Here is a 27,419-nt window from a genome sequence, read left to right on the forward strand (position 1 = left end):
GAAGAGGGTGCCCTCTGCTCCAGGAGCTATGGGTCTGCGAGCGGTGGATCCTAAAAAGCCCCATCCCCTGGTCTGCAAGTCAGGTCCAGCCTGTAGGTCTGAGTGCGCCTCTCGCCTCCTTCCTCCCCCGCGCCCGGGGAGGATGCGAGTGAAACTCCGATCGCGCTGAACGGTTCCCGGCTTCCTTTCCGGCCCAGGCCAGGGTGGAAAAAAGACTTCTTTCCTTCCGCAGCTTTGTCGGCGCCTTGTCCACTCGCGCCTTCTCCCACCACTGCCGCCGTGACCTCGCGCCTGCAGAGCGCCGTCCCTGGCCCCGGGGACCGCCATGTTCTGGAGCTGCGAAGAAACCAGAAATCAGTGGGCCCGAGGACAAACGGCTCCAGCTGTCCATCCAGCTCCAGGCCAAGCCTTGCTTTCACCGCTGGAAAGGAGGCCGCGCCATCCTACTTTTGCTCCGAAAGCAGAGGCGCTTTGATATTCCGGGTTTAAACCTGAGCGTGCTAGGCGTCCAGCTTCCCCGCGGCTTTGGCTTGGCCAGGCTGGGTGCTGTTGCAGCTCGCTGCTGGGGCACCTAACTTTGGCTACACTCCCTGGCCATAAATTAGTCGGCGCCTCCTTCCAAGGGTTCTGTGGGCCTCCTTCCCGCTCGCCTACGCTCTCAGGGCGGGCAGTTCTGCACACCCAAACCGCCAGACCCGGTTGGTGAGCACAGAGCGGTAACCCGGGTAGAACTAAATGGGGTCCCAGTAATCCACGGTCACCCCGCCTAACACCTCCCACTTCTCCCAGGTCTCCGCGTCCCTTCCCAAGTGGTCGGTTTCTCCTCTTCCAGGCTGGCTCCCGGCCCACCAGCTGCGTCGGTTGAGACGCCTCGGAGGGTCTCTACGCTTCGCATCCTCCTCCATCTCCTCCCCAGAGCACCCCAACTTCCTCCAGCTCTCACCTGAACCCCGAAGCACAGTTTCTTCTTCTCTCCAGGCTAAAGCCGAACCCGCAGCCGGTGGAAAAGCCCCTGCGCCTTCCACGCTAGGCTGCCAACTACTTGCTTAACAAGTCCAAAGGTCAGCTAAAGTTTGGCTGATAGAAAGAACCAGTACAAGAAGGTCTTCAGCCCCCCAGCGTGAGTACAATGGACCCTGGCAAGCCCCGCTCCCGGCCCGGGTCTCTAGCTCTCCTCGTCTGCCCCTCTTGCTCTCCCTCTCTCTCGGTTTTCCCCCTCCCCACCAGCATTTGCATCTTGCCGAAAGCCGGCCCTCCCCACTAATTTGCATATCTTATATGGCCTAATGGTGGCGATCATGGCAAGTTAGAAGTTTTCTGACTCCTCTCGGAGGAGACTCCGGGACCCCGGGGAGTAACAGGTGTCTGGAGGCTGAAGGGTGGGGGGGTTCCTGGACTTAAGGTTCGCTTGTGAAACTCCCCTCCACCCTCCTCTCTCGCACCCACCCACCCCCTCACCCCCTTCTTTTTCTGTCCTTGGAAAATGGTGTCCAAGCTCACGTCGCTCCAGCAAGAACTCCTGAGCGCCCTGCTGAGCTCCGGGGTCACCAAGGAGGTGCTGGTCCAGGCCTTGGAGGAGTTGCTGCCGTCTCCGAGTTTTGGGGTGAAGCTGGAGACGCTGCCCCTGTCCCCTGGGAGCGGGGCCGAGCCCGACACCAAGCCTGTCTTCCATACTCTCACGAACGGCCACGCCAAGGGCCGCTTGTCCGGGGACGAGGGCTCCGAGGACGGGGACGACTATGACACCCCTCCCATCCTCAAGGAGCTGCAGGCGCTCAACACCGAGGAGGCGGCGGAGCAGCGGGCGGAGGTGGACCGGATGCTCAGGTAGGCGCCCACCGAGGTGGGGAGCGCGCTCCCGAGCCCCTTGAGCCCAGGGCCTTGTGCCTGAGCAACACTGCGCCGAACCGCCCTTGCCAAGCCTGTTTCCCACCAGAGAAGTCCCCCGGGGGGCGCTCCGCTTCTCTCCCAACACCTGGACCCCTCCCAATCCCTCAACCGGCCGGCCGGAGCCCTGAGGCTTCACCTCCCCCTGCCCAGGCCAGCGCCCAGACCCGAGGGGCCCTGTCGGCCGGACTGGGGCTCGGCCTGGGAGACCCCGAGCTGCGGAGCCCTTTGCAGGGAGGTTTGCCCACGCGACTGAAGGTGTGAGTGGGTGCAGTGAAACAGAGGTGATTTCCCAGGAGACGAGGCTCGGGCCCGCGCGAGCCCCATGCCGCGCATTTCTCCCAAGCGCCGTCTCTCCGGCCCAGGAAAACGCAGGCCAACCTCGGGCACAGCGTCCCGCCGTTCTTTGCAGAGGGACAGGCGACCCCCGGGGCGGGGGTCTAGGGGGCGAGTTCTCTGGTGGGCATACCCATCTGCAACGCCCATGCAACGCCCCTGGATTACCCGGAATCTCCAAAGCCAGTTGAGATTTGCAAAAGAAAATATTTGCTTGTTGTAAGGTCAGGATAGACCCGCAAGGGGCAAAAGAAACCAAGGATCTAAGCAAGCCAGGGGCGAATCGCCCCAGTTTGCGGCGGATTTGGTCGCAATCTCGCCGCCTACACCCTGGCGTCCCCGGGGAATTCAGGCAGGCTGGCTGGCTGGCTATCTACCGGTCCCGGATCGTTCGCTGGGCCTCCCCAACCGGCCTAGGGCTTTGACAGCTGGTTACTAATTATCCAAGGAGCCCAGCGGTTCCCCTAGACCGCACGCACAACGCTCCCGGCCGCTCTGCTTTAGGACCGAGCCCCCCGCGTGGCCCCGGACACTTGAGCGCCGCGGTTTCAAGGCAGGGCCAGGACCGAAGTCGCGCCCCGGGACTCGGGCAGCCTCGGTCGCGCGCCCGCAGCGGCCGTTTGGGATGGGATATGACCTTGCCTTTGAATTTGCTTTTTGGGGGGCCTGCGGCTTACTCTCTGAGACAATCAAGGGGACTTCTAGGTTTTTCCCCCCAAAAGTATTTTGCTACAAGACGTAGGTTTGGGGTTCTTCCCCCGCGGTTTCCCCAGGGGCGGCGGTTTCTGCCCCGCCGGGGTTAGGGCGCAGGAAGGTGAGAGGGGTCGGAAGGGAGAGGCCGGGGCGCGGGGCGGCCTGGAGGTCGACCAGGGCCTGGCAGACTAACCGAGCTCCCGCCGCCTGCCACTGGGGACTCGCGGGGCCTAGGCCCATCCTCCTGGCCACAGAGCCCGCTTTCTAGCCGGGCTCTGGGATGGTCTGGAAAACCCCAGGCGACCTAGTGCGCCCCTCCGCACCCAGCCCTGCGCGGGGCTGGACGCCGCAGAGATGTAACATAAACTGCAGCACGTGGAGTTAGGGTGTTATTAATTTATTTCTATAAATCATCAACAGAAAGATACACAAAGAGTCGTGATTAGGTTGAAAAGAGAGGCGGGTTATTCATTGGTGAAGCTGTAAATCCGGCTTAGAGGGGGAAGGAAATCAAAACGCCGACGCGGGGCTGCCCGCCGCTCCCAGCGCACACGCACGGCGCTGCGGGGCGCTCCCAGCCAAGCCCCCCGCGCCGCCCGCAGCCCTGGCGCCCGAGCCGCCGGCGCAGCCCCGGGGCGGCCGACACCTGCAGGCCCGGCCGGCGCAGAGCCAGGCCCGGCCCGGGTCCGGGACCTCAGCCCTCTTCCCTCTGCTAAGCCCCAGCTCCAGCGGGGCGGGGAGGGAGGCATCGGGGGCCGAGACCCTCGCTGGGGTGGGGACGCGGGACAGACCCCGAGGTTGTTCTCGCTTGCCCAGGCGGGTGCTGCCTTCCCTCCCCCACCTTCGGGAGTGGTCGGACTTTATTAAAGTAATTTTTCAAGAAATTGCTAGCGGTTCCCAGGTCACTGCACAGTCGGCTCCTGAGCGCCAGACACTCCCACTCCCTCCTTTGCCCACCCTGCTCCCCTAAGGCGGAAAGAAAAGAAGAAAAGTCACGTTGGGGAGCGCCTGGACGCTCTGCAGCGTCCTGGAACAGAAAGGCTAGAATAGAAAGGAAGATGGGGCCCGCGCGCCTGCTGCCCGGGCCCGGGCTCCAGGAGGGAGCCGGCCTCTAGGCTGGCGCGCGGGGGGCGTTTGCAAAGTTGGCTGCTTCCTAAGAAGCCAGAGTGGCGGCTTCTCACCCAACGCGTGGCGACCTGTGCGGGGTCCAGGGCTTTTCTGCTCGTGGGCAGCAAAGGCATTGTTTGAGAAGGAGCGCGCTGGGCCGGCCAGAGGCGGGCGCCGCGGCCGGGCGTTTGACACCTGCGCTCTGAGCACAATGGCCCGGCGCGCTTCTCCCGATCCGTGTGTTTACCGCGGGTGGGAGCCCCGAACACGAGCTGTATTTTCAAATAAAGAAACGCAACCGGCTCTCCAGGCTTTTCCCGGTGAATACATGTGAATTCTGTGATCAGAGGGCTGGAAAGGTGTACCTACGCCATCTTACCCCCAACTCTAGTCCTTCAATGCGGGCTTAAAGGTTTGCTACAGTTAGAAGGTTTTCCTGGGCTTTTTTTTTTTTAAACCTTCCCAACTGGTAAGCTAATTTACTCTTTCCACGGAACCTTTCGCTCTAAGAACATTACGCTATTTTGCTAGGTTTCTTAGAAACCAAATGAACACAGGTAAAGAAACAAATCAAAAATAGAGTCTGTTAAAAGAATATTGAAAATCCAAATACTTTTTCTAACTTTAGAAGCAATTGTTCGTATCTGTCGGAAGTGTTTTTCCACCCTGAAAATGTCAGTGGAAATATTCGCCAGTAATAAGTTTTTAAATGACCGCTAATGTTTGCACGGGTATGTCCAAAATGTTACATTATTTTTCTCTTAGTCGAGGTGCGTTCTCCATATTTGAAACTGTAGCGCGTTTTCTCATTTTTTGTTGTCATTACTTCAATATGTTGTATTACTTGGAAGTACCTTTATAAATACTTGAGAAATTCGTTAACTTATATACAATTCATCTAAAAAGTTTACGTTTCTCAAAAACATCTCTATCAAAGCCTATGTTCTCATGAATTTAATATCAAAGATTTGCTAAAATAATCAGAATTATTCAAATGCTTACAAAATATCTTAGTTTAATTACTAGATTTTTAAATCCATTAAACAAAATTAATTTTATTTGACATATTATAGATACCATTTAGAAATAAGTTGGTTATTTCATTTGCAACACTGTATCTGTTTTGGCACAGCTTTATACTGTTTTTTATTTTTTCATCTGAAACTAATTTCTCCTTTCATTTTTTCGTGTTGTATCAGAATAGTATAGACAACATACAGTAAAAGGAGGCTGTTTTTAAGTTAAATATGTAGCTGCATTAAATGCATTGTGTGGATGTATTGTTTCTTTAATACTTCTATTCTGTACTGTGCGTTATTTTTTAAATTTCTTGTTTTAAAGGATATCTCCGTTTTTAAGTCACCTATTCAATAAGCAAGAAAAGATATTGGCAAAGTTGAAAACATTTTCAATAAATAAAATTCAAAAGCACTAATGCATTGTTCTAAAGCTCTTTGCATGCCTGTGTTTAAAAGGAATGAAAAGTATAACCATATTCTTATTCCAAACTTGAAATTTATGAGAAACATTGCCTTCCAGATACTCTTATCATATCAGAGGAGAAATGTAAGAATAGAGCAAAAACGAGGCATTTGGGGTCTTTAATATCTTATTCAGAAATTGAAATTACTCATCCCCATTAGGTTTTATTTGGGAGGCGGGGCTGTGGAGTTTTTGGTTTGTTTTTTTTTTTTCAACTGTGCTTGTCTGCCTCGCCGGAGTGATTCTTTCATCCCAGGGAGGAAGTTCCCTTGCATTTCTTAAAACTCATTTCACTGTATTTCTTAAAACTTTTCTGAAACTCTGCAAACCATTCAACATTCAGCTAAGAAGTCCTCCTTTCTTCTCAAGAGGTGGACACAAAAGTTTTGCCCCTATTTTATAAGACAAAAAAGTGAGACACCCATTCAGAAGGAAAATAATGTGGGAGATGTCTAGGTGAATTTAGAAACTGAGGCTACCTCCTATCCTTGTAGGATCAGCCAGCCCACCCCAGGTGAATGACTTTCCAGTGGGTCTCCTGCCTTTTAAGTCCCTCACATTCCAAGAAAATAAAGGAAAGCCAAATAAAACAAGAACTTTTCTTTCTGCTTAACCACACAGAGTGCTGGTAGTGCTTTCCCCTTCCTGAAGACGGGAAGTAATCTTCATCTTGGCCCTCCTGATCTGGGAAGGGAGGTTTGGAGTGTGCCATGTACGAGCTTTCATCTTCTCTTTCGTTTAGGTTCTATAATGGTTTCTCACATCTCTGCCAAGGATGTAGCTTGGACAGGCGGAGATATAGGTGAGGAGCAGAGTTCTGCACAGAGTTTAGGTAAAACCCCTAGAAAGAGAATATTTCTCCCCGGGCATCTTCCACCAGCGTCCTAACCATCTGCTTATCTGTCTAGTGAGGACCCTTGGAGGGCTGCGAAAATGATCAAGGGCTACATGCAGCAACACAACATCCCCCAGAGGGAGGTGGTCGATGTCACCGGTCTGAACCAGTCACATCTCTCCCAGCATCTCAACAAGGGCACCCCTATGAAGACCCAGAAGCGGGCGGCCCTGTACACCTGGTACGTCCGAAAGCAACGGGAGATCCTCCGACGTAAGTGCTTTAATCCTGCCTCTGCCTCAACCTGGAGCGACCTTTGCCCTAATTCTGACCCCTGTGGGATGCCTCAGTTTCTCCTTTATCAGGAAGGCCTGCATAGCGCTTGGCAAATATAGGGAAGCTGGAAGGTGGATTTGGCGGTCAGGTTGCTGTACAATGGGTTGGCTTATGTCATTTTCTTCTCCCATGATCCCTTACTACCCAGCCGGTTGCTTTGACAAGTCCTTCGGTGGGTGCAGTGTACCTTGAATTTTTTTGGTCCCTTCTCCCAACAGCTTTCTCTCTGAAACTAAGTAGGTAACAGTGGAATATCGTCCCCAAAGTAAGCCAAGCTGCTCCCCTTGATACATGACCACAGAACAGAGTTTCCAAAAAAGACATTTCACAGCAGTCAATAATACTGATCACTTTACTGTTATTTTCCTGCCCTCTGTAAAGAGTATAGAAAGTAGAAGGTGTTTGTATGCATAGATCTATTCAGAACCTGATCCTGTTATTTGGGAAGGTCTGGAGTAGAACTGAGTTCTGAAGCAATTAAAAGTGCTTACTTACATTTACAAAAATTGGTAGAGTTTTGGGACCTGGGCTGGTGAGCCTGTCTAATGAGGAAGCTGCTTCTGGCTGCGGCAGGACACAGGGAAATTGTCTGCCTTTGGAACTCTGACCAGTCAATTCTCCTCATTCTCATTTCCATCCCCAAATTTCCTTTCTGGCCCAAGATCTCTTCCACTCAATAATTCTGAGAGATTTTTGTTTTGAAATCCAGGGAAGTTTGAACTGCATTTGAGTGACAAGAGTATGAATAACATACTGTTTTGTTTTTAGGAAAGTATACCGTTACATTATTCTTTAATTATTTCAATTTAGCCCTTTCCCTAGGAGAATTTTGTATGAGTTTTCACTCTTCCCCACACTCTATCCTCTGGGCCGTGGCCTTCTCTGTTCTTGTCAAGATATTAGTTTCCACCACTTTCTGGGTTGGGTTTTTTCCCTCTCACTGGATGGCCACTTTTTGAAATCACTCTTGTTTTCTCTCACACCCTGCTCAAGTGATTGTTTCAGCATTTATTGTCTCAATGTCTGTGGGCTGGAAAGGCCTTCATGGTGGAAAGGAAGGTTCCAGGCATTCATCTTATGCTGTGATTGTTTGCTCCTTTGTTGGAAGCATTAAAGGATAGATTAGAAGAAGAGAGAGCTCTTTGCTGCATAGGGAGGAGGACCTTTTCAAACTCTAGGTTGATCTGTCATCCATGGTGGCTAGGTCTGTAAGAATTTGTGTTTCTGACATGAAGCAACTCTCTGTAATTCCTGGAAAGTCCAAGAAAATTCTCAGGAGCCACAGTCTCCAAAGGCCAGAGAACACTTTGGACCTGCCCGCACCCCTGTCCAAGCCCCATGTGGCATCTCCAGTTTGAGCTACCTCCGTGTATTCACTGGGAGCTCCCCCTGAAAGGAGAAGGAGGCAGGAAAGGCCAACTGAAAGCTTCTAAAGAGACAGAAGTCCTAGAAAGTTTCTCAAGATGCTCGAGAAGGGACATTTTACAAAAACTTGTGACAGTTTCTGCAAAGGATGTCTTATTGTTGTTGTTATTATTATTGTTTGAAAGTCACATGAGACAAAGCTTAAGAAAGATTCCTTCATTCTGTAAATACTATGTAAGTGCCTAATAGGAGCCAAGCCCAGTGCTGGGCTGTGGGATACACAGCTCCTTTTCTCCAGGGACTTACAAGCTAATGAGGAAGATGAGATGTTTGAATGAACAATGACGCCACTTGCTAAGGGCTGTTATAAAGATATACACAAGGGGCAGCAGGGGAACTGCTAAATTGCCTGGAGACATCACAGAGGGCTTCCTAGAGGAGGTGACATTTGAGCCAAGTCTTGAAGGATGAATACCATACACAAAATCAAGGGGAAAACATTAGGAAGTGAGATAAATAAAAGAAGGACACAAGTGAGTGGAGTGGGTGGAAGAAGAAAGGAGGCGGGGGGGGGAGAATTTTGAAAAGATGTCACATGATTTCATATTTCCTTGAAAAACTAAAAATAATAAATGGTAATATTCATGGGCCCATCTACACGCACAGAATCTCCTTGCCCAAGCTGGCTCTTGAGCCTATAAGGAGGCTGCTGAACCCAACTTCTCCAAGCTAATTTTTATGAGCAAGGAATATTTTCTGTCTCCCCCCACCCCAACATTAAGCTGGACGGAAGTGGAGGAGAGTTGGTGGTGGCTGGAGGACATGTGGGAGTCTAATTCTTCAAAACTTGAGAGAGGCTAGGGCCGAGACCCTGAAGTGGGTAGAACCTGGATGTTTCTGAGCACCTGAAGGCAAGTCAGCCTGGGTGACCCTGGCATGCACTGGTTCTGAACACCAGGCAGCCAAGACACAGAGGTAGCCCCCCAAACTGTGGGTAGCTGGGAGTGTGTCTCACAACCGCCACAAACGAAACTGCAGGAGTCGGTTTTGTTACCTCCACCTAAGGCTGAGTTGAAGGCTTTGTGGGTGTATTGAGTGGAGTTTTTAGCAAGAGGTGATGCATAGGCTACTGGTTAGGAGGCTTAGCTTCTACAGGCTGCACTCTCATTCTGGCTCCTGCCCCAAGTCCATGCAACTTTGGGCAAGTCGCTCAACCAGCCTGATCCTCAGTTTCTTCATCTATAAATTGGAGATAACAAAACTTCTCACATGGAGAGGTTGTGAGAATTAGATGGGATGGAGACAGTTAGGGGACTTTGTATAATACCTCACCATAGAAATGGTTCAATAAACGTTAACCGTTATTATATCCGTTCACAACAAACGAAGACCCTCGAATGGATCCCAGGTCCTTGGGATCATCCATACTGGCTTTGGCTATTATTTATGGTGATGCCACAGGGCCACAGGGAGGAGGGAAGACACTGAGACAGACCCCCACTGAACACGGAACTCCTTTCTCCCCCTCTGCTTGTCCCTGACATAACTCACTTAGATTACTCCTGTGAAGAACAAATAATTTAGGGGGTGTGAAAGCACATAGGAATTTGGGTCATTGTGGTCGTCATCCTGACTAGGGGTAGATGTTCTAAAAGATTAATTAGTACCCCTTAGGTTCTCACCCTGTCCCATTCCACAGATGGGAAAGCTGAGAGAGCAGGGAAGTGAGTAACTTAGCTGGGGCCCCACATGAGCTCATTGAGTCAGTGCCTTCCTGCTGGTAAATTTGGGAGAGACTCTCTCAGGTTCTAAAGGAATTGTTGAGAACCAGTGAAAACAGAGCCCTCGTGGCCTGAGAATCATCCAAAGTGGATGGGGCCCAAATCAAAGGACCCTGTGCTGTGTTCAGTCTGTCTACCGGGGAGATTGCTCGTTAACGTGGCCAATCAGCAGCTGGTTAAACAAAGCCCGATCCACCCCAGCTGGGGTCCTAAGTCTAGGCTGGTTAGGGGCCCACTGCTCCTTGTGACAGACCAAAATGGACATGGATCCCTAGACCAGTAGTAAGTTCCCCGTTGCTGGAGGTATATAGACTGCAAGACCACGTGGTAGAGGGGTGTAGAGGGGATTCAAACATTAAATAGTAGCCTGACTTTGAACCTTGAGGATTTGGGATCCAAGCTGTCCCTGAGACGTGCAGGAGTGATTCCAGGAACCAAGAAAGAAAAACATCAAGGTCCAGAGCAGGGTGACCAGGAGTTGGGAAATGAATCTGTTGTGTGTCCTTGCTCAGCAGGGTGCTTGGCCTCTATGCTTATTCATCTGTAAAATGGAACTAATCACCCTGATGAACTCTGCTTCATGCAGACAGGAGAAAGAGAACAACAAAGCTCTCTTCTTCCACAAATGAATATCGAATCTCATTTAAACCATATAGGCTCGGGTATCCCCAGGGGGCGAGCTGCTGTCTTTCTGTCATTCATTCAACAAGAATATATTAAGGGTCACTATGTGCCTGGCCCTGGGAATTGGACCAGACAGACAGCATCATTTCATCTGCACTTATCCTTCTCCATCATGTTAAATGCCATTCCTGGGGGCTGGCCTGGTGGTGAAGTTGTTAAGTTCGAATATTCTACTTCTCGGCGGCCCGGGGTTCGCTGGTTCGGATCCCGGGTGCGGACATGGCACCACTTGGCAAAAAGCCATGCTGTGGTAGGCGTCCCACATATAAAGTAGAGGAATATGGGCACGGATGTTAGCTCAGGGCCAGTCTTCTTCAGCAAAAAGAGGAGGATTGGCAGTAGTTGGCTCAGGGCTGATCTTTCTGGAAAAAAAAAAAATGCCGTTCCTGGTAAGGGCCTATGTTTGCAGCCCTCTGCATTTGCCATCTTTCAATGTGTACGCAAGTCTGTAAGGCCTTCCCCTCTTGGGCTGTTTCCCTCATAAAGGGACCTCTGGACACACGCGCACACTCATACCACTGTCTTTGAAATTGTCTGAGGTCTAAAGAGCTTCTTCTCTTCCCAGTACGAAGCTCTGGTTATGTCTATTTCGAAGCAGTAGTCAGAAGGTTTTGCGTTGGGGCTTTTTCTAAGAGCGCGACATTATAATGCAGGTACTAGGCTAAATCTACATGTAGGGGTGGGGAGAGCTATTTTCATTCTCTGAATATTTTATCAAAGGACAAATTGTACCTTAGAGCATTTTCCCTCTGGACCGGAGACGGGGTTGAGCTCATCCCCTTGACATCAAAATACAAGAGTTCAGGAGTCAGAGCCTTGCTTCATGTCTGAGGGCCAGTGAGCCAATGAAAAAAAATAATAAATTGCCCTTAAACAATGGTTGGCTACATCTGAGCTCCTTCAAAGAAAGGAAAGGCCTCCCTTTGCACTTCCACATGCAATAATGGCAGATCACACAGCTTAGGGGAGAGGAATAAAGGTATTTTTGTCTGTCTATCTGTCTGTCTGTCTGCCGAGTGAAGGCTACAGACCCTATCAAATCTACTCCTTTCTCTTTTCAGAATTCAACCAGACAGTCCAGAGTTCTGGAAATATGACAGACAAAAGCAGTCAGGATCAGCTGCTATTTCTCTTTCCAGAGTTCAGTCAACAGAGCCAGGGGCCTGGGCAGTCCGATGACGCCTGCTCTGAGCCCACCAACAAGAAGATGCGTCGCAACCGGTTCAAATGGGGGCCCGCGTCCCAGCAAATCTTGTACCAGGCCTACGACCGGCAAAAGAACCCCAGCAAGGAAGAGAGGGAGGCCTTAGTGGAGGAATGCAACAGGTAACACCACCAGAAGCTCACTTGAGCAGGCGGGCAAGCATATGGACCCAGGATCCATCCCCTCAGTCCTGGGATATTGAGACACTGGTTATCCAGATAAGTGTGACTAAAGCAGGGTTTCCCAAAGTGTGTTCCACAGAACCCTAATTTCAAGTCACTAATAAGTTTGAGAAACATCATATGCGTGGTTCCTCTTGGGGAGTCACGCCATATGTTAATATACGAAAAGCTCTGAGAAGTCTTACAGTCAAGAAACTGCCTTAGCTCCATTGAATCGGTTGTTGACCATGGAGTCTTTTCTCTGGCTAATTCTTAATGACACTCCCATGAACTGTATTATTCCAGGGGAGACACTCGGGAGAGCTCTGGCCTAAAATATGATGCCAGTGGAGTTTGAATCATGTGTAACCTCTATATAAAACCATCCCTTAGCCACAGACTGTCTCTGACTTCAACTAATTGCTGTACACCCATTGGTCCAAAAGAAAGCTTGGCAGGAGAATAAGAATTGCTTGGGTCTGTTCAGTTCACTCTGCCCGCACTGATTAGAGTTCTTTTTGTATCTTAACCCTACGTATAATTTTAAAGAAAACTATTAGAAATCCTTGAGATCTCTTTTTGCTTCATTCCTGCCCCATCCTCCCTGACTCCGACATTGACTTTCTAAAAACTCTGCTCCTTGCTCGGGCCAAGACCTGTGTGCTCTCTCTCTGTCTTGGGCTGGGCTGGCTCTGGCAGTGAAAGGACGAGGCCAGGGAGGTCAGGCGAGAAGAGGGGAGGCAAAACGATCAGCCTGTACGTGTCACAGAGTCCTCAGGCTGTGCTCTGTCCGCCTGCTAACGAGAAGCGCCCCAGCATCCAGTGGTGCCCAAGAATATCTCTCACGCCTGGCATTGGGGTTTCCTCAGCAATGATAAAACTAGAGACCAGCCACGTCTACATGTCCTCCTTTTACTTCACCCAGCCTGCCCTTTGGAGGGGATTCCTACTGTGGCAATAAAGGATCTGGTTTCTCTGGTTCCCTTTCGGGGCGTCCAAACCCTGAAAGACCAGAAGTCTTTTGAGAGTGCTTTGAAGGGTCAGACAGAGCCAGTGAAGGACTTTGCCATTTGTAGGGTTGGAAGGATAGCAACATAAGGAGATGTCAGGAGGCCCAGTCTGGACCTGCCCCTTGGAGTTTCCTGCCCTCGGCTTGCTGACTTTTACTCAGGAGCCGCAGCGGCAGCCTAGGGCAGCAGGGCTTGCTCTGTACCTGTGTTTGGCCCCACTCCAGCCATCAGCATGAGAGGACTCCACGGGCGGGACTTTTCTCAGGAGAGACTCTTCCCCAGGCTCCCACTCTATCCTTGGCCTCTTCACACTCCTAACAAGACCAGTGCGATTGCGTGTTTGGGGCCAAACATCAGCAAACCTCCTGCTGGCCACCCCCACTCACTGTCTCCCTCCGTCCGTTCTCAGGGCAGAATGCTTGCAGCGAGGCGTCTCCCCCTCCAAGGCCCATGGGCTGGGCTCCAACCTGGTCACTGAGGTCCGCGTCTACAACTGGTTTGCAAACCGCAGGAAGGAGGAGGCGTTCCGGCAGAAGCTGGCCATGGACGCCTATAGCTCCAACCAGACTCACAGCCTGAACCCCCTGCTCTCCCACGGCTCCCCTCACCACCAGCCCAGCACCTCTCCTCCGAACAAGCTGACAGGTAAGCAGGGCCCAGGCCCCACGGCCTCGGCAGCCCCACCGTTCTGCTTCTCCCCATGGGTCTCATCTGGGTCAAGACTTTGCAGAGTTGGAAATGCTTTGGGCTGGTCCTAGGCCTGGCCTCCTCCCATTGCCAGAATATCCTTGTGAAAATGTGTGGCTGTGGTCAGTTTTCCTTTGAGTCCTTGCTCGGCCTCAGGGAGCCCTTCGCCCCCTTCTTCTCTAGTCCTTCTTTCTTCTCCCTGGGCGTCTGCTGACTCAGTGAGCAGGTCAGTGCCACCATCATATTAGACCCAGATGCCTGCCTTACTGGTATATAGGTCCAAACCACAGGCAGAGGGGTCACCTCCTCCACCCCCATCCGTGTGCCACCCAGGGCTCTGTCCAGCTCCAGCAGGAGGAGCCAAGGGGCCTCTCTTGGCAGCCTCTGCTTGTTGGCTTCTGTTCTCCATCCAAGTTGGGATGGAGTCAGTCATTTGAAATCTTTGCAGATATGAGTTAGCCAAAACCAGTTGTACCTGCTGTGTGCTACTGGGTGCCAGACCCTCTGCCGTGGGGTGTGAGCTTGTCAGCACCGAATCCTACATCTTCACTGTGGGAAAGCACCCCATATGCTGACCACTGCATCAGGCTTAGGCTGGGGGTGAGCACTTCTGCCCCAGGGCTTAGTTCTTCCAGGAAAGCTGGCTTCCCAGAATGGGCATGCTTATTGAGGTCACTTGGTTCCCATGTAGACAGAGTGTGACATGGTCTCCTGCCTGCTCTGGGGAAGAGCTTGCAAAAGCAGAGCCAAGCACTGTTTCTAACTGGGGGGTGATTCTGAAACCTGTTCATCACCTCACCTGCTGGTTGCCCTTCTGCTGGGAGAGACCTGAGATCGGGAGGCTGGCCTAAGTGTTGGGGGACCACTCAGAGCCACCAGCTGGGCGGTATCCAAGCATTTGTTCCACACTGTGCCCTCCCATAGCATGACCTCTCCAAGGGTCTCTGGGAGCCTGAATGAAGCCTTCAGTCCAGCATGAAGGCTGGGCCGGGGCTGAGGGCTTCTCAAGATCTGGCTCTCAGAAGGGAAGGGCTCAGCCACAAGAGGAGAAAGTTTGAGTTGCTCTTGAGAGACAGAGAAGCCTCCAGAGCAACAGTGGCCTGACTGCAGAGTAACTTAGCCCCTTGTTGGAAATTTGGGAATTTGAAGCAGGGTTCAGAGGCGGGTGGCAAACGACATGTGGCTGGCCCTGAGCAGGACTGGAGCCCTTGCGCCGGTCGTGATCCACAGAGCTGGCTCTGGGAGCTGCGGGGGGCGTGGTTGGGGCAAGGGGCATTATTGAGAAGACAATGGCTATTGTGCTGGGACCTGTGATCTCCACACCAAAGTCAGGGAGCCTGCAGGCCACACAAAGGCCCAGCAGCTTTCTGACAAGCTGGGGCTGTGGTGAGGTCACCACGGGGTCGTTCGCTTAGGCATTCTGTCAACTGACAGGAGACACAGAGAGCTGGGGCAGGAGGGACACGAGCAGGTACTAGAGATGGGCAGGGTGGGTGGGAAAGGCAGCCTCAAGACCCCTCTCATCAGTCTGAGAAGGCACATCCCCCTGGAAGCGGAGTCTCTGGGGTCCCCAGAAATGTTGGCCTTTTAAAAAAGCATGGAATATTAGAACTGGGAGGGACTTCAAAGAAGGAAACTGAGGCCCAGAGTTACACAGAGCGATGGTAGCAGAACAGGGGCTAGAACTCAGGCCTGCTGATTCCCACTCTGGACTTTCCCGCAGCACAGACGTGCACTGAGTGTGTAACAAGTCCCGGCACTGTGCTAGTGATGAGTGAGACACACTTCCCTGCCCTCGGGGGCTTATCATCTAGTTGGGGAGACATCGTGCTGGTGTGGAGTCCCCAGACAAGCTAGAGATCAAGATTATCTCTGGGGGCTGCATGCGTCTTTCTAGGGAGAGACTGCTGTTTATGGAGCAAGAATTATGGGACACTCTGTATTTTCGGAGGCTGCCTTCCTCTCCACCTTAATTTTACTCGAGGTTCATCAAGATCATCCTTGTCCACGCCCAGGGACTGGATTCTCTGGACTTAGTTTTGAATCCTGGTTCTAACCAGCCAGGTTAATTCCTTTAACTGAAGCGTGGCAAATTCACGTAACTTCTCTGAGTTTGAGTTTCCTGTCTGTAAAATAGAGACTAGTACCGACCTCACAGGGTCCGTGGGAGGATTAAATGAGAGAATATGTAAGCAACATCTTTCCCAATAAACCATAACTGCTATCATCATTACTCTTATTATTACAGAGAACTAAATAAGCTGCAGTAGAAAGAATGATGGGCAGCAGAAACCTATTTCCTTTTCAGTTTCACACACAGGGGCATTATTCCTGAGAGGCAGTGAGATGTGTTCTGGCCCTGGGACTGGAAGCGGGCTGGTGCCTGGGGTGCAGGATGCGAGGATCGGTGCCTGTGTCCCCGCCATCTCAGGCTGCCAGGGCAGGCAGCACCTGAGCTGTGACAGGGCTCCTGGGGAACACACCTGGGGCTGGGCAGATGGCAGGCTGGAGGCCAGCACTCAGGGAAGGCCTCTGCAGAGCCTCATGGTTCACGTCCCATCATGGTCCCTTCAACCAAGGTGTGGTCTCTAACCAAGCCCAAAATATAACTGGGTGCAGAAGACAAAAAGAGCTCTGTGGTGGTCGAGGGGAAGCCAACCTCCGGAGACAGCACTAGCAAGCCCTTAGGCTGAGCTGGGGAGAGGACGCCCAAGTCGCCTCACCCTGCACCCCATTCCCTCTCTCCCCTCCAAACACCAGCATCTGAGCCAGGAGGACTGGAGGCACCTCAGAGACAAATCTTTTCCTCAAACCCTCCTCCTGGAGAGGAGAGCATCCTTTCTCTGAGCCCCTTCCTTCCCAGCCACACTTAGCACCTTGTGGCCCACTTGCCCACGATGACCACAGTGTGACCCTGGTCCTGGAATGTCCGGCACAATAGGAGTGGCAGGAGGAGCCCTTTGCCTCTGTCAGCAGCTGATTGGTTACAAGGTGCCCTACAAGCACACCGTCAGCAGAATCAGCTGTTGTCAGCGTCGCCCCTCCCGGCTTTACAATCGCACACCAGCATGCAGCCTAGGGTTGTCATGGCTTTGTCTCCCTTATGCATGCTTAATTGACAATTAAGTTGGGGCTTTGAACCGGCCTGGCTGCCGCTGATGGGCCTTCATCTTTCCAGTGAGTGTCACAGGGACACCCTTTGTTTGCTCTTCTTGGGGGCCTGAAGTTACTGTAGCAGGCTGCAGGCAGCCATTTATCTTCAGCCTGGAAGGCCTTTATCTGCACCCCCCCATTCCAGCTCTGGCCAGCAGGAGCTGTCCCTGGTTATAGGCCCCGTGACAGCCCATTCTGAGGCCATTGAGAAGGCCCGGAGTGATGGCCCCTACCTCCTTTCTGGAGTAGAATCAAGAGAAAGGCCCCCAAAAGGTCAGAGAGCAGGGCAGTGGCAAGGAAAAGGGCTGGTTGGAGACTGGTGCTCGTATTGATCGGCTGGAAGAGGAGGAGGAAGTTGGCGTGGGTTGGAAGCTGGGCGAGAGTTGGCCCAAGCCATGGGATCCGGCTGCACCATCTGTGGTGGCCTTGCTCACTGTACCCTTTGCTCCAGTCTGCAGCAAACTCACCTGGCCACCTCCAGCTAACTCACCTGGCCACCTTGCAACAGCAAGGGAAGGGTAGAAGGTCTTCATTCACCCCACGCATAATCTCCTCCCTCTCATATCACCTTTGGAGATGGAGATGGGGGCTCATTCTCCCAGCAAGAAAGTGAGGCACAGAGGGGAGAAGCCCTTGCAGGATAACCTTCAGACCCCCTGAACCACAGCCTTGTTGCCTAAGAGGAGACATTTATTTCTGTGACTGCCTACTCCTCGCCCCCTTGGAACTCTATTTCTCTCTCTCCAAACCCAGTGGACTTGATTACCCTGATGGTCAGATCAGAGCTTGGAAACCAGAGAATCCTGCCTCCTGTTTCCCCCTCATTCCCTTTCACATCTCTTCCCAAGTCACCTGCAGGAATCTAACTCTGGGTCTTAGACAAACCAAACTCTGGGCCAGGATATCTGGATGGTTGCTGTTGTTTTCCCTGATACTGAAATCTGCAGGACCCAAGGAAATCTCCAAAGTGCTCAGTGGCAGGGTTTATTGACTAACTGGGAATAACCATCACAGCTAGTGTCGATTGAGCGCTTCCTGCATACCAGGCCCTGGGCTGAGCACCTACAAGCATCATGTCATTTAATCCTCACAACAACCTTGGTACTTAGAAACCATCTGTGTCCTCATCCCCATTTTACAGTTAAGGAGAGTGAGATGCTTAGAATGTAAGTAATTTGCCCTAGTTCATCTAGTTAGTGAGAGGCAGAGACACATTTTGAGCTGTCACACACTGTCCATCTTTCTTTGCTTTATGCAGATGCTAAGAACTTTTCAGGCATGAAAATCAACACACACACACACACACACACAGAATCCCCTCACAGTCCCTTCTTCTCCCACATTCTTCCTGCTCCCCTCTGAATGACAAAGAGGCTTTGGGAGAACATGGCCGAGGAGGTGAGGTGAGGGTGGGAGTCTCCCAGTCTGGCTGGTTTACTGCTTCCCCCTCCAACTGTTGCCCCTGACCAAGGTGGACTCTGTGCCCCACCCAGGGAAGAAATCAGAGCCCCCCCCTTTCACAGTCCCATCCCCATCTGGGTGGGGATTTGAACTGCCCTTGCAGTCGGCACTGTCTGGGGCACTAAATGCCTTAACAACTTAATGGGGCTTCTGAGACAGTGCAGGCACCTCGGCTCACCTCTGGAGCTCCGCCCCCTCCCTGGGCAGCAGACAAGGGGAGGGGGTTTATGAGGGCAGCTGTAAAAATATTCATCTCCACAGCTAAGGTCCCATAGTAAATATGTCTCATTGGCCTAAGTAACAGATTATTTCAATTAACAAGAGAAACAAATCCTGCCTTGAAATGTCTGCTATTTTAGGAAACACTTATATATTGACTTGGAGTTCAATATCGGACATGGCTCCAACATCCTCCTTCTTCATAGGGACTTTATCTGATGGCTCTTTTATCTGTTGAATTTGAAGGTCATTTTATCTTGTGGGGACCACCCCATCAGTTGCCACTAGATTGGGGAAGACAATCAGGATATTAATGAGATTAAGAAGCCCGGCCTTCAGAGCATTCTGCTGGCAACCTCCCCCTGATAGTGGACCAACCCTGGCCTGCATACAAAGGAACCTGGCTGCTGGGCTGGTGGGGCTCCAGGCCTCTGCACAAAGGGGCCAGGAGATACCTGAGTCCTATCACTGTAGCAGCCCTATTGGCCATGCCTAATCCTCCTGAAGGACCCTTAGAGGCTTCAAGGACTCCTTGTTGCCTCCAGACAGCTCCAAGGAGGAAGGAAGCTGCCCGCAAGCACAGAGCCCCCCACCTGCAGGTTATGGGAGAAGTGCCCTTGGAATCTGTTTGCTAAAGGTTGGATGGGAACTGACAGGAACTTGCAGAGAATTAAGTACCAAAGATGCAGAGAGAGGCAGAAATCTGCAGGAGGGTCTTTGAAGCTAACTGCTTGATGGGCGGGCACAAGATCTGGCCTTATACCTCTACCCACTTTTCAAGAAGTGCTAGCATTAAATGAGGAAGGGAAAGAAAAATATATAGATATAGATATAGACAGATAGATACACACACACACACATAAAACATAGCCCAAAAATAAAGTCAAATGGAACATTCAATTGTGGTTATCATCCCAGCTGTTCGTAAGAACCCTAGTATAGGGATTGGCAAACTTTTTCTGTAAAGAGCCAGATAGTAAATAGTTTAGGCTTTCAGGCCACACTGTCTCTTTTCACAACTACTCAACTCTGCCTTGGTAGAGTAAAAGCAGCCCAGGACCATATGTAAATGAATGAACGTCACTGTCTTCCAGTAAAACTTTATTTAAAGGGACTGAAATTTGAATTTCCTGTAATTTTCACGTATCACAAAATATTCTTCTTTTGATTTTTTTTCCAACCATTTAAAAATGTAAAAACCGTTCTGAGCTCATGGGTCATACAAAAACAGGCTGCTTTGGCCTGCGGGCCACAGTTTGCTGACCCCCACTCTAGGACAAGGGTTCCTAAACCTTGCCACACTTTAGAATCAGCTGGGGAGCTTTGCAAAAGCCCAGTGCCCAGGCTGTACCATAGATGCCCAACCATCAACAACCCTGACATTTAATACACACTGAAGATACTCTTTGAGGAAATGCTTTTATAAATTCAGTGGGTATAGCAACAAAATCATGGGCAATGGTGGCAGACCTGAATTCCAATCTCAACGTGGCCACTTTATAAGCTTTGTGAGCCTGGGCAAGTCTCTGGGATCTCTGAGCCTCAGTTTCTCAATGTGTAAAATGGGGACACCCACTCATGCAGCTGCTGGAAGGATTAAATGAGATAATATATGAAAAACACCCTGGACGTAGCAGGCTCTCATAAGTGGTAGCTATTACCATTCCTTGCAGAGCCTTTTTTTGTTGTTTTTTTCCCCCTCTTTCCTCTGCCCCTTTTGGAGATTTCTTTCAAGAAATTTTTAGAGAATTTGAGTATTTCCAACTAGATACTCATCTTGGTGATTGTAGCAGACTCAGGCTGGCTTCTTGTAGCACATGGAATATGACACAGTTTCACAGTCTTCCGGGAAGGACAGCTCTGTGACATCCACATGGCATTTCCAGTGCTGTATCCAGTGCCACAGGCATTTAGTGCAAATACACTCAGCAGTGAGAGAAAGCTGGGAAGCACCAAGGATTGTGGTGTAGAATGGGGGCCTCCTGACCATATAGCAGGAGGTCAGGTTCATAAGATGACCCTGAATCTTCTGCACCTAATAGGGCATTTTCTCCTTTAATTAAAGGAGGCGTGAGCACCCCGCTTGTTAGTAATTAGCCCTGGGAACCTGCCAATTAAAGGGGGTGTGGTTCTTTCCTAGCAGAGGGCAAATCTGAGAAACCTAATGGCCTTTGTTCTTGGGAGGCCAGCTCCCCCAAACTTCAGGCAAAAGAGGGGTACAAGGGAGAGTGGATGCAACCCCTGCAGTGAGCACGGAAACCTCAGACTCTCCAGAGAGCTGATTTTCTGGAAGCCACTTCCTTCAACCTATGAGCGTGCATCTGCTTAAGATGCCTTCCCATCACCCTCTGCTCTGGCTTCCGCAACCCCACAAAAGGGCACCTGTGTGCGTTCAGTCACTGGGGCGTCGACCAGTGAGGCTCCGTCTCTCCAGGGCTTTCAGGAAGTCAAGACCAAGTTTCTCAGGATGGGTACTGCACGTGTCCTTCCCGAGTTGGAGGAACACCATGCAGAAGATCTTTAGCATTTAATGATGTTCCCAAGGGAAGTCTACATCTCCCGGGGAGAGCTGGCTACCGGCAGTCCCTTGTCAGGACGACACTCAGACAGGTGTGTCTGGGTAGCAAGGTGTAGCACCCAAAACAGGCTTGGGCTTGAATTGTGGTTCTGTCATTATCTGGCATTGTGGCTTCAAACAAGTTGCTTGACCTCTTTGAGCCTCAGTTTCTTCATCTATAAAATAGAGATCGTGACATCTGTCTCCTTAGGATTGTTGTGAGGCTTCAATCTGATAAAACACGACAGGCACCAAGCCCAGTGCCTGACAAGGGAGGTGTTACTGGAGTGACTCAGGCACCCTCAGGGCATTGACAGAGAAGAAGAGCTTTGGACCTCCCTGGGTTCTTGACGAAGGTGTGTTTTGCAGTTTCACCCTGGAAGAGTTTTCCCTTTCATGAACCCCACCTGTTATTGGAGATATCAGAAACAATGAAACCCAAGTATTGGCAAGACGCGTGATTCGCAAATCTCCTTCCCAGGCCACGTAAAAGGCATCTGAGAAGTTCATCAGAAATACCCATGGCTCCCCCACTCACGGCTTTTAGATCAGAATTTGGGTTGGGCAGTCAGTCATGGAAATTTCAACAAACTCCCTGAGAGATCTGGATGTACGGTCAGGGCTGGACATCACCAGGCTAGATGGAGCAGGAGCACTCTGAAGGGGTTGACGGTCATCTGACGGCCCCTTGTTGAACTAGGAAAGATGAGGCGGGTGGGGTGAGGGGCCCTGGACTAGGGTTCCCCTGAGTCACTAAAGAGCAGAGGTGACCTTGGGCAAATCACTTCACTTCTTGGGGATTCTGGCAAATGAGGGTGTTGGACCTTTCAGCTCTGACGGTTATCGCTTGGAGATTGTGCATAGCGTCAAGACTTGGGGCCCAGGACTCGGCTGCTTGAAGGAGCAGAGGGAGGTTTGCCATTGTGATATTCTATTGTGAAGCTCATCGTCTGTCGCTCTCCCTCCTCCTCTCCCTCGTTCCTTCTGCATTTCAGGAACTGTGTGCTGTTAGAAGCCTTCCACCTTTATTAGGGACCATTAGAGCTTTACAGCCCCAGCAGATTGGGTGGGGCCAGTCACAATAAACAGATTTATAATGGGTATAAACGAGACACCTATAACTGCTGGAGGTTAACGCTTTCAAGGCCTTTGAGTGGCAGCCTACATGCCCATGCCTTCTGGCCCTCCTCACTGCAGGGGGCCTCTTCCTGGTCGGCACCTGTTGGGTTGGCAATGAAATCCAATGAGTTCTTGCTCAGCGAGGGTGGAAAACCTCTGAACAACATCACCCGTTTGTGTACCATCACTTTGCACACTGGGCACAAAATAGGTGCTTGATTTATCTCAGGGTGTTTTACAAATGGAAACAGAAACGAGCCTTCTCCTTCCTCTTCTTGAGAATACTACCTCCAGGTGAAGTAAGGGTTTGCATCCCTACCTATCAAAGAAAAAAAAAACCAAGTAACTTTTATTCTCACTGTGAAGAAGGTAGTCCTTGAAGTCTCTAAAATCTAGCTCCCTGTGTATGTATTCCGAGTGGTAGGATGGTGAGCTGTACCCACATCTCAGCCTGAGTTGGCTTTCTTCACTGCTGTGTCTTCAGTCCGTAGCCCTGTGCCTGCCACGTGGTAGACATTCTGTATATCTGTGGAATGAAGACATCTATTACAGAGGATTTCCTGTCCAAAAGCTTAATGCCTAAATTCTCTGTCTTACAAGCCTGTTATTCAGTTTTAGAGTTAAACTGAGCATGGAATCAGTGTCGTACATAACATATGTACATATTATGATTTACAGCATATTTTCCCCTTTCTAGAACAATGTCATCCAGCTCCACCTCCATTAATACTGCTTAACTAAAGTATACAGTTCACAAAACAAACTCAACATTAAATACCACCAGGAAGTTTTCAAAGAACATGTTATTGTTCTTTCTCCCTAATGTTCTACTAGTTTAGCTTCTACTGGTTAAGCGTATTAGTTTAGTTTACTAGTTTAGTCTACTAGTTTAGTTTAGTTCTACTTATTAGTTTAATGTCCTACTAGATTTAGTGCCTTTTATAATCTCTTACCAGCATCCCTTGGGCAAGAAAAGAATAAGAACTGCTCTTCCTGAATTTCTATTGAGTGAATTGAGGTCTAGAAAAGGGATTGGACTTAGTGTAAATCAGAGTCATCTTGGGAGACAGAAAGGAAACTGCTCAACTCTAGGCAGCCACCGGTTCTCTGGGGGTGCTCTCTGACACTTCACTGGTGCTCCTCTGCCGTGGAAGCCAGTAATCATCTACCTTCTAAGGTCTCAGGGCCCAACACCTGGGGCTCCCTGGGATCAGCCTCCATGAGGCTGCCAGGTGATCAGTGGCTATCTGTCATGATGATGGGAATGATGATGATGATGATGATGCTGATGATGGTGCTGATGAAGCTGCCCTCAGTGATGAAAAGGCTGGAGTCTGGCCAGCCAAACTCTCATAATGAGGCAGCTCTGACACTTGCCAGGCCTCAAAGGATCTTCTCCCTGGCTATCACTTCCTGGTAGAGCCCTGCTTATGAATAGGCCACAGTGGAAAACCTCTCTTTTCTAAGGCAATTTTATTAGCCCTTCAGTCACAATACAGATGTCTGTTTATAGGACCTTACTTTTGTGTGGACACCCAATGGCTCAGTCTGTTGATGGCTTTATAGCCTTCCCCATTGCCCAGACCCACTAGGAGCATCATCATTCTCCTCGTCAGCCAAGCCTAGGGGCCTTTGTTGCAGCCACATTATCCCTGACTGCAAAAGCAGCCTCTCAGAAAAGAGACCCCAGGAGCCAGACTACAACAGGGCTCCGTCTGTCCCCATAGCCTTTAGGCCTAAGGATGTTCACCATTAACCCTTCTTAGTTTTACCCAAGATTCCTTTTGAGAAAAAGGCATTTAAGTTGCATATGTTGTCATAGTGAATCTCCATTAATTGATCCTCCTTACCCCAAAGTCCACCCAATGGGCCCAAAACTGGATTCTAACCTGGTGAGTCTAAACTTGGGGTTCCCACTCGCAGCCCAAACTATAGAAATGGTCAGCCTGTGCTAATGGAAGCACCCATTCCATCCCCCTACAGCAGCCTAGGTAATGGGTGTTACGCTTAGGCCTCAAGAAGTAGGGGATGGGTGGGCTCCCCAAAGGTGTCCCACTGGCCCTTTTTACTCTAGATAAGGCACCGTCCAAGATTCAGGTGTGAAAAGGAAGTCCTGCTGCATCCTCCTTACCCCTCAGCTCACCCATCTTGTGCCTTCAAACGTGAAGTTGCCCAAATGTGTCAATACTATTTCCGCATTTAGATTATATTTTAATCTCTCTTTTTCTTCCTCTCCTTCTCTTTCTCCCCAATTCCTCCTTGAAAATGTATGCCTCTCCCTAACCTCGGAAAAGCTGGGAGATTTGGAGGATTAAAGTATACCGCTGTCACTTCTCTACCACTTAACTCAATACTCTAAAGGTGAGGTGAGTGTGGAGCCCTTGATCAGAGTTAAGTGTAGCTCCTTTATTCATCAGTTACTCATTCAACAAACACTTATTGAGTGCCTAGCATGGGCTGGGCTCCATGTAATGTGCTGAGGAGGCAATGGAGAAGACAGTGTGTGGTGATGGGAAGCTCAACATATCTGGAGTCACTTTGGGGCCTGTGGGGAAGAGGGAGAAGACTGTGCTTTGGAATACCACTGACTTACTGGGACGCCCTTAGGAAGAGGTAGTGAAAATGACCTCTTCCCCTTCGAACCTCAGCTTTCCACTCTGTCAAATGAGCAGCCGTGACACATTGAGAAGCAGACTGTGAAACACTCACCTATGTGAGGACTTCTCAAGTTCTCGAGTGCCGGCCTGGTTTCTTTCACCTGCAAAGCAGTCTCCAGGCTGAAGTGTTCAGTGCAAACCATCTGACATTTGCCTGCAGACCCCGGCTCTCTGGTAAGGACCAGGCGTGGTGGCCAAGGTGGACATTGTGGGGAGGCCAGTCGGAGTTTCTGTTGCCCTTCGACCTCCCCACGTGGGGGTTTTCTCAGGTTCACCGTGCACGTTAATTTCTGTTCTCAGCCAAGATGCTTTTGATGGAAGACTTTTTTTTCTTTTCTTGGCTACATTTGCTTTGATTTTTATAAGAAAACCAGTTTGTGGGCTTCCCTTAAGTGTCACTCAACTTTTACTCCTTGAGTTCAAGAATGTTTACCGTCCCTGCAGCCCTGTCTGTGTTTCTCCTCTTATGAATTGGGCTCCTAACTAAGCCACCTCAGATAGAAAGGGATCTGGAATTGAAACCAGCCCAATGTTTAAATTGCTTTCATCTTGCATCAGCTTTTTCCTCCCAGGTTTTCAGATTTTTAATCTCCTAAACTCTTTGCAAACATTAATCTTTATCCCCGGAGAGGAGGAAATATTAATAAAAACTGCTAAGCGTCCCATGTTACCAATGAAGAAACTGAGGCAGCAATGCTCACTCATTTGAAAGCTTTCATTTCTGGAGTTCCCAGTTTCAAGCTGGGGAATTGTTCACATTCTTTTATCTCAAATGAGTGTCTCAGAAGTTCACCAGACTGAATCATTTGTGTCTCTACCTCTCTCCCCGAGAAAATGATTCCTCTTTGGGGAAAATGGGGGAGTGGATTTCTAAGGACACAGTACTGGGCCCATCAAGACTGGCCTAATTCCTCCCAGTCCCCTCCCCAATCCTATGTTTTGGCTTCATAGGAAAGAGCTCTGTCAACCCATAATTGATGGACATAGTTTTTTTCCTTTTGGAAGAGCTTTCTCTTTTGCTTGCTCCCTCCTGCCTGAGTTTAAATTCCCAGTCTCCAGACCCAACTGGGTTGGGCTGCGCTCTGCATGAGGTTAGGAACACAGGGGAAGAATGTGTGTGACAGAGCCCAGGCCAGTTGAGTAATGTTTACTCTGTCGGTGGCTGGGACGCTCACTTATGCTGGCAGAGGTCCACCAGCCAGAGGAACATTCCTGCATTATCAGGGATGGGAGATTGGTCTTGAAATGTCAAGGGTGAAAGGCATCCCACCAGATTCTGGGGGCAGCTGAGAGACTCCAGTGAAAGGGACCTCCGAGCTTCTGTGCCAAAGCCCACTTGGGGGCAAGCTGAACCTCTCTCTGCCCAGGAGGCCCCGCCTTCCTCTTCTCTTCTTACTCAGAGAGCAATTCTGCTCATGCTTTCTGGGCTGACACTGCTCTTCTATTTGCCCAGCATTTTCTCTCCTGGGAAAACCCACTGCTTCTCTACCCTCGTTTTTGTTCATTCATCATTCTGGGTTCTGAGGAAAGGAAATCTGTATGCCCATTTTATGGACAGAAATGCCAGGTTGAAATTCCAAAGTTGACTAGCCCATCAGAGAGTCAAAGCAGAGAGACAGACAGAGTATTAGTTTGAAGAGTCTAGATGCTGGGGCCCTGTTGATTTCTGGAATTGTGGAATTGGTATCTGAGCCAGTTTTGAAGCTCTTAGAGAGCGGGATTGGATACCCAGGGCACTATGAGCTGGAGTTCTGAGGCCCTGAAGCAGAGGTTTCTGAAAGTCTCTGTGGTTAATTACACTGCTCTTCTCTGGGGTCCTCCTGCACGGGACTTGCGTCTCTCTTTGAACGCAGGTGCACAGTTCTATAGAATCTGACATATGCATCATAAAACCCACTGTGCTTTGCAAAATCACCTAATAAAACCCACAGGGCTTATGGGAAAAAATGGGGTTAAGGGCACGATACTCAAAAACGTCGTAAATGACACCTTTTAAAAAAGATAAGAATCTAATAAAAACATTAGCAGAGTTTTACACCTGTTAAATGGTTAGGGAAATACATGAATGCTGTATGACAATAAATGTGGCGCTTTACCTTGAAAAAGTCCTGAAGTTTGCCTATGAAAGTGGGTGTTGGAAAGGCTGCATCTTGTGTTATTGTGAAGTGGTGAAGGGGGTTATCTGAAATCGGAAGGAAAGTTATGACTCCAGATGTGGGCAGATGTGGCTCATAGCACATGCAGTGAACTGACGGTAGATGGTAGCTGGTAGATGTTTGAGGTATGTGTGTGCACAAGTGTGTTGTAGTGTTTTTCTGTGTGGCTCCTCTCCGTGGGGTGCAGATTTATGAATTCCTCAAATGTGGAATTCATGTTACAGTCAAATTATCCCCTAATATATCAATAGAATTGGACCAAGTCTGAACTTTCAGTACAAACATTACCGCATAACTGACTGTATTTTCTCTTTCTGCCAGAAGGGATGTTCTGTTGTTCTGAGGGACAGATGCTCAAAGCAGCTGAGGGCTCATTTCTTCCAACAAATATTCACAGTTCAGGCATTCTACTAGGTTCTGAGGATGCACAATGAGTAGAAAGCCATCTCTTCCTTTATGAGAGAGAGAAGTTAACAAATCCTCAGAGCATTATAGGGCAGCATGACCAACTCCTGCTATAAGAGTCTCT

The 27,419-nt window shown here is 50.0% G+C and overlaps 1 protein-coding gene across 7 annotated transcripts in view; it reads left to right on the forward strand.

Annotated features, from left to right (window-relative positions):
- Positions 1 to 1,092: 1,092 nt before the first annotated feature.
- HNF1B (HNF1 homeobox B) overlaps positions 1,093 to 27,419 on the forward strand; it is a 50,958-nt gene continuing 24,631 nt past the window's right edge. For 2 of the 7 annotated variants that reach the window (XM_014862258.3, XM_014862256.3), the window contains exons 1-4: positions 1,304 to 1,827; positions 6,414 to 6,613; positions 11,646 to 11,832; positions 13,291 to 13,526. In XM_014862258.3, coding sequence (XP_014717744.2) covers positions 1,484 to 1,827; positions 6,414 to 6,613; positions 11,646 to 11,832; positions 13,291 to 13,526 — 967 coding nt within the window. In that variant the 5' untranslated portion in view covers positions 1,304 to 1,483. Of the gene's footprint in view, positions 1,828 to 6,138; positions 6,308 to 6,413; positions 6,614 to 11,567; positions 11,833 to 13,290; positions 13,527 to 27,419 lie in introns of those variants that run through there. The other 5 variants (XM_014862254.3, XM_014862252.3, XM_014862255.3 and 2 more) reach the window with 5 other exon arrangements.

Source organism: Equus asinus, chromosome 13, assembly GCF_041296235.1.
Source record: "Equus asinus isolate D_3611 breed Donkey chromosome 13, EquAss-T2T_v2, whole genome shotgun sequence".
Taxonomy (NCBI): domain Eukaryota; kingdom Metazoa; phylum Chordata; class Mammalia; order Perissodactyla; family Equidae; genus Equus; species Equus asinus.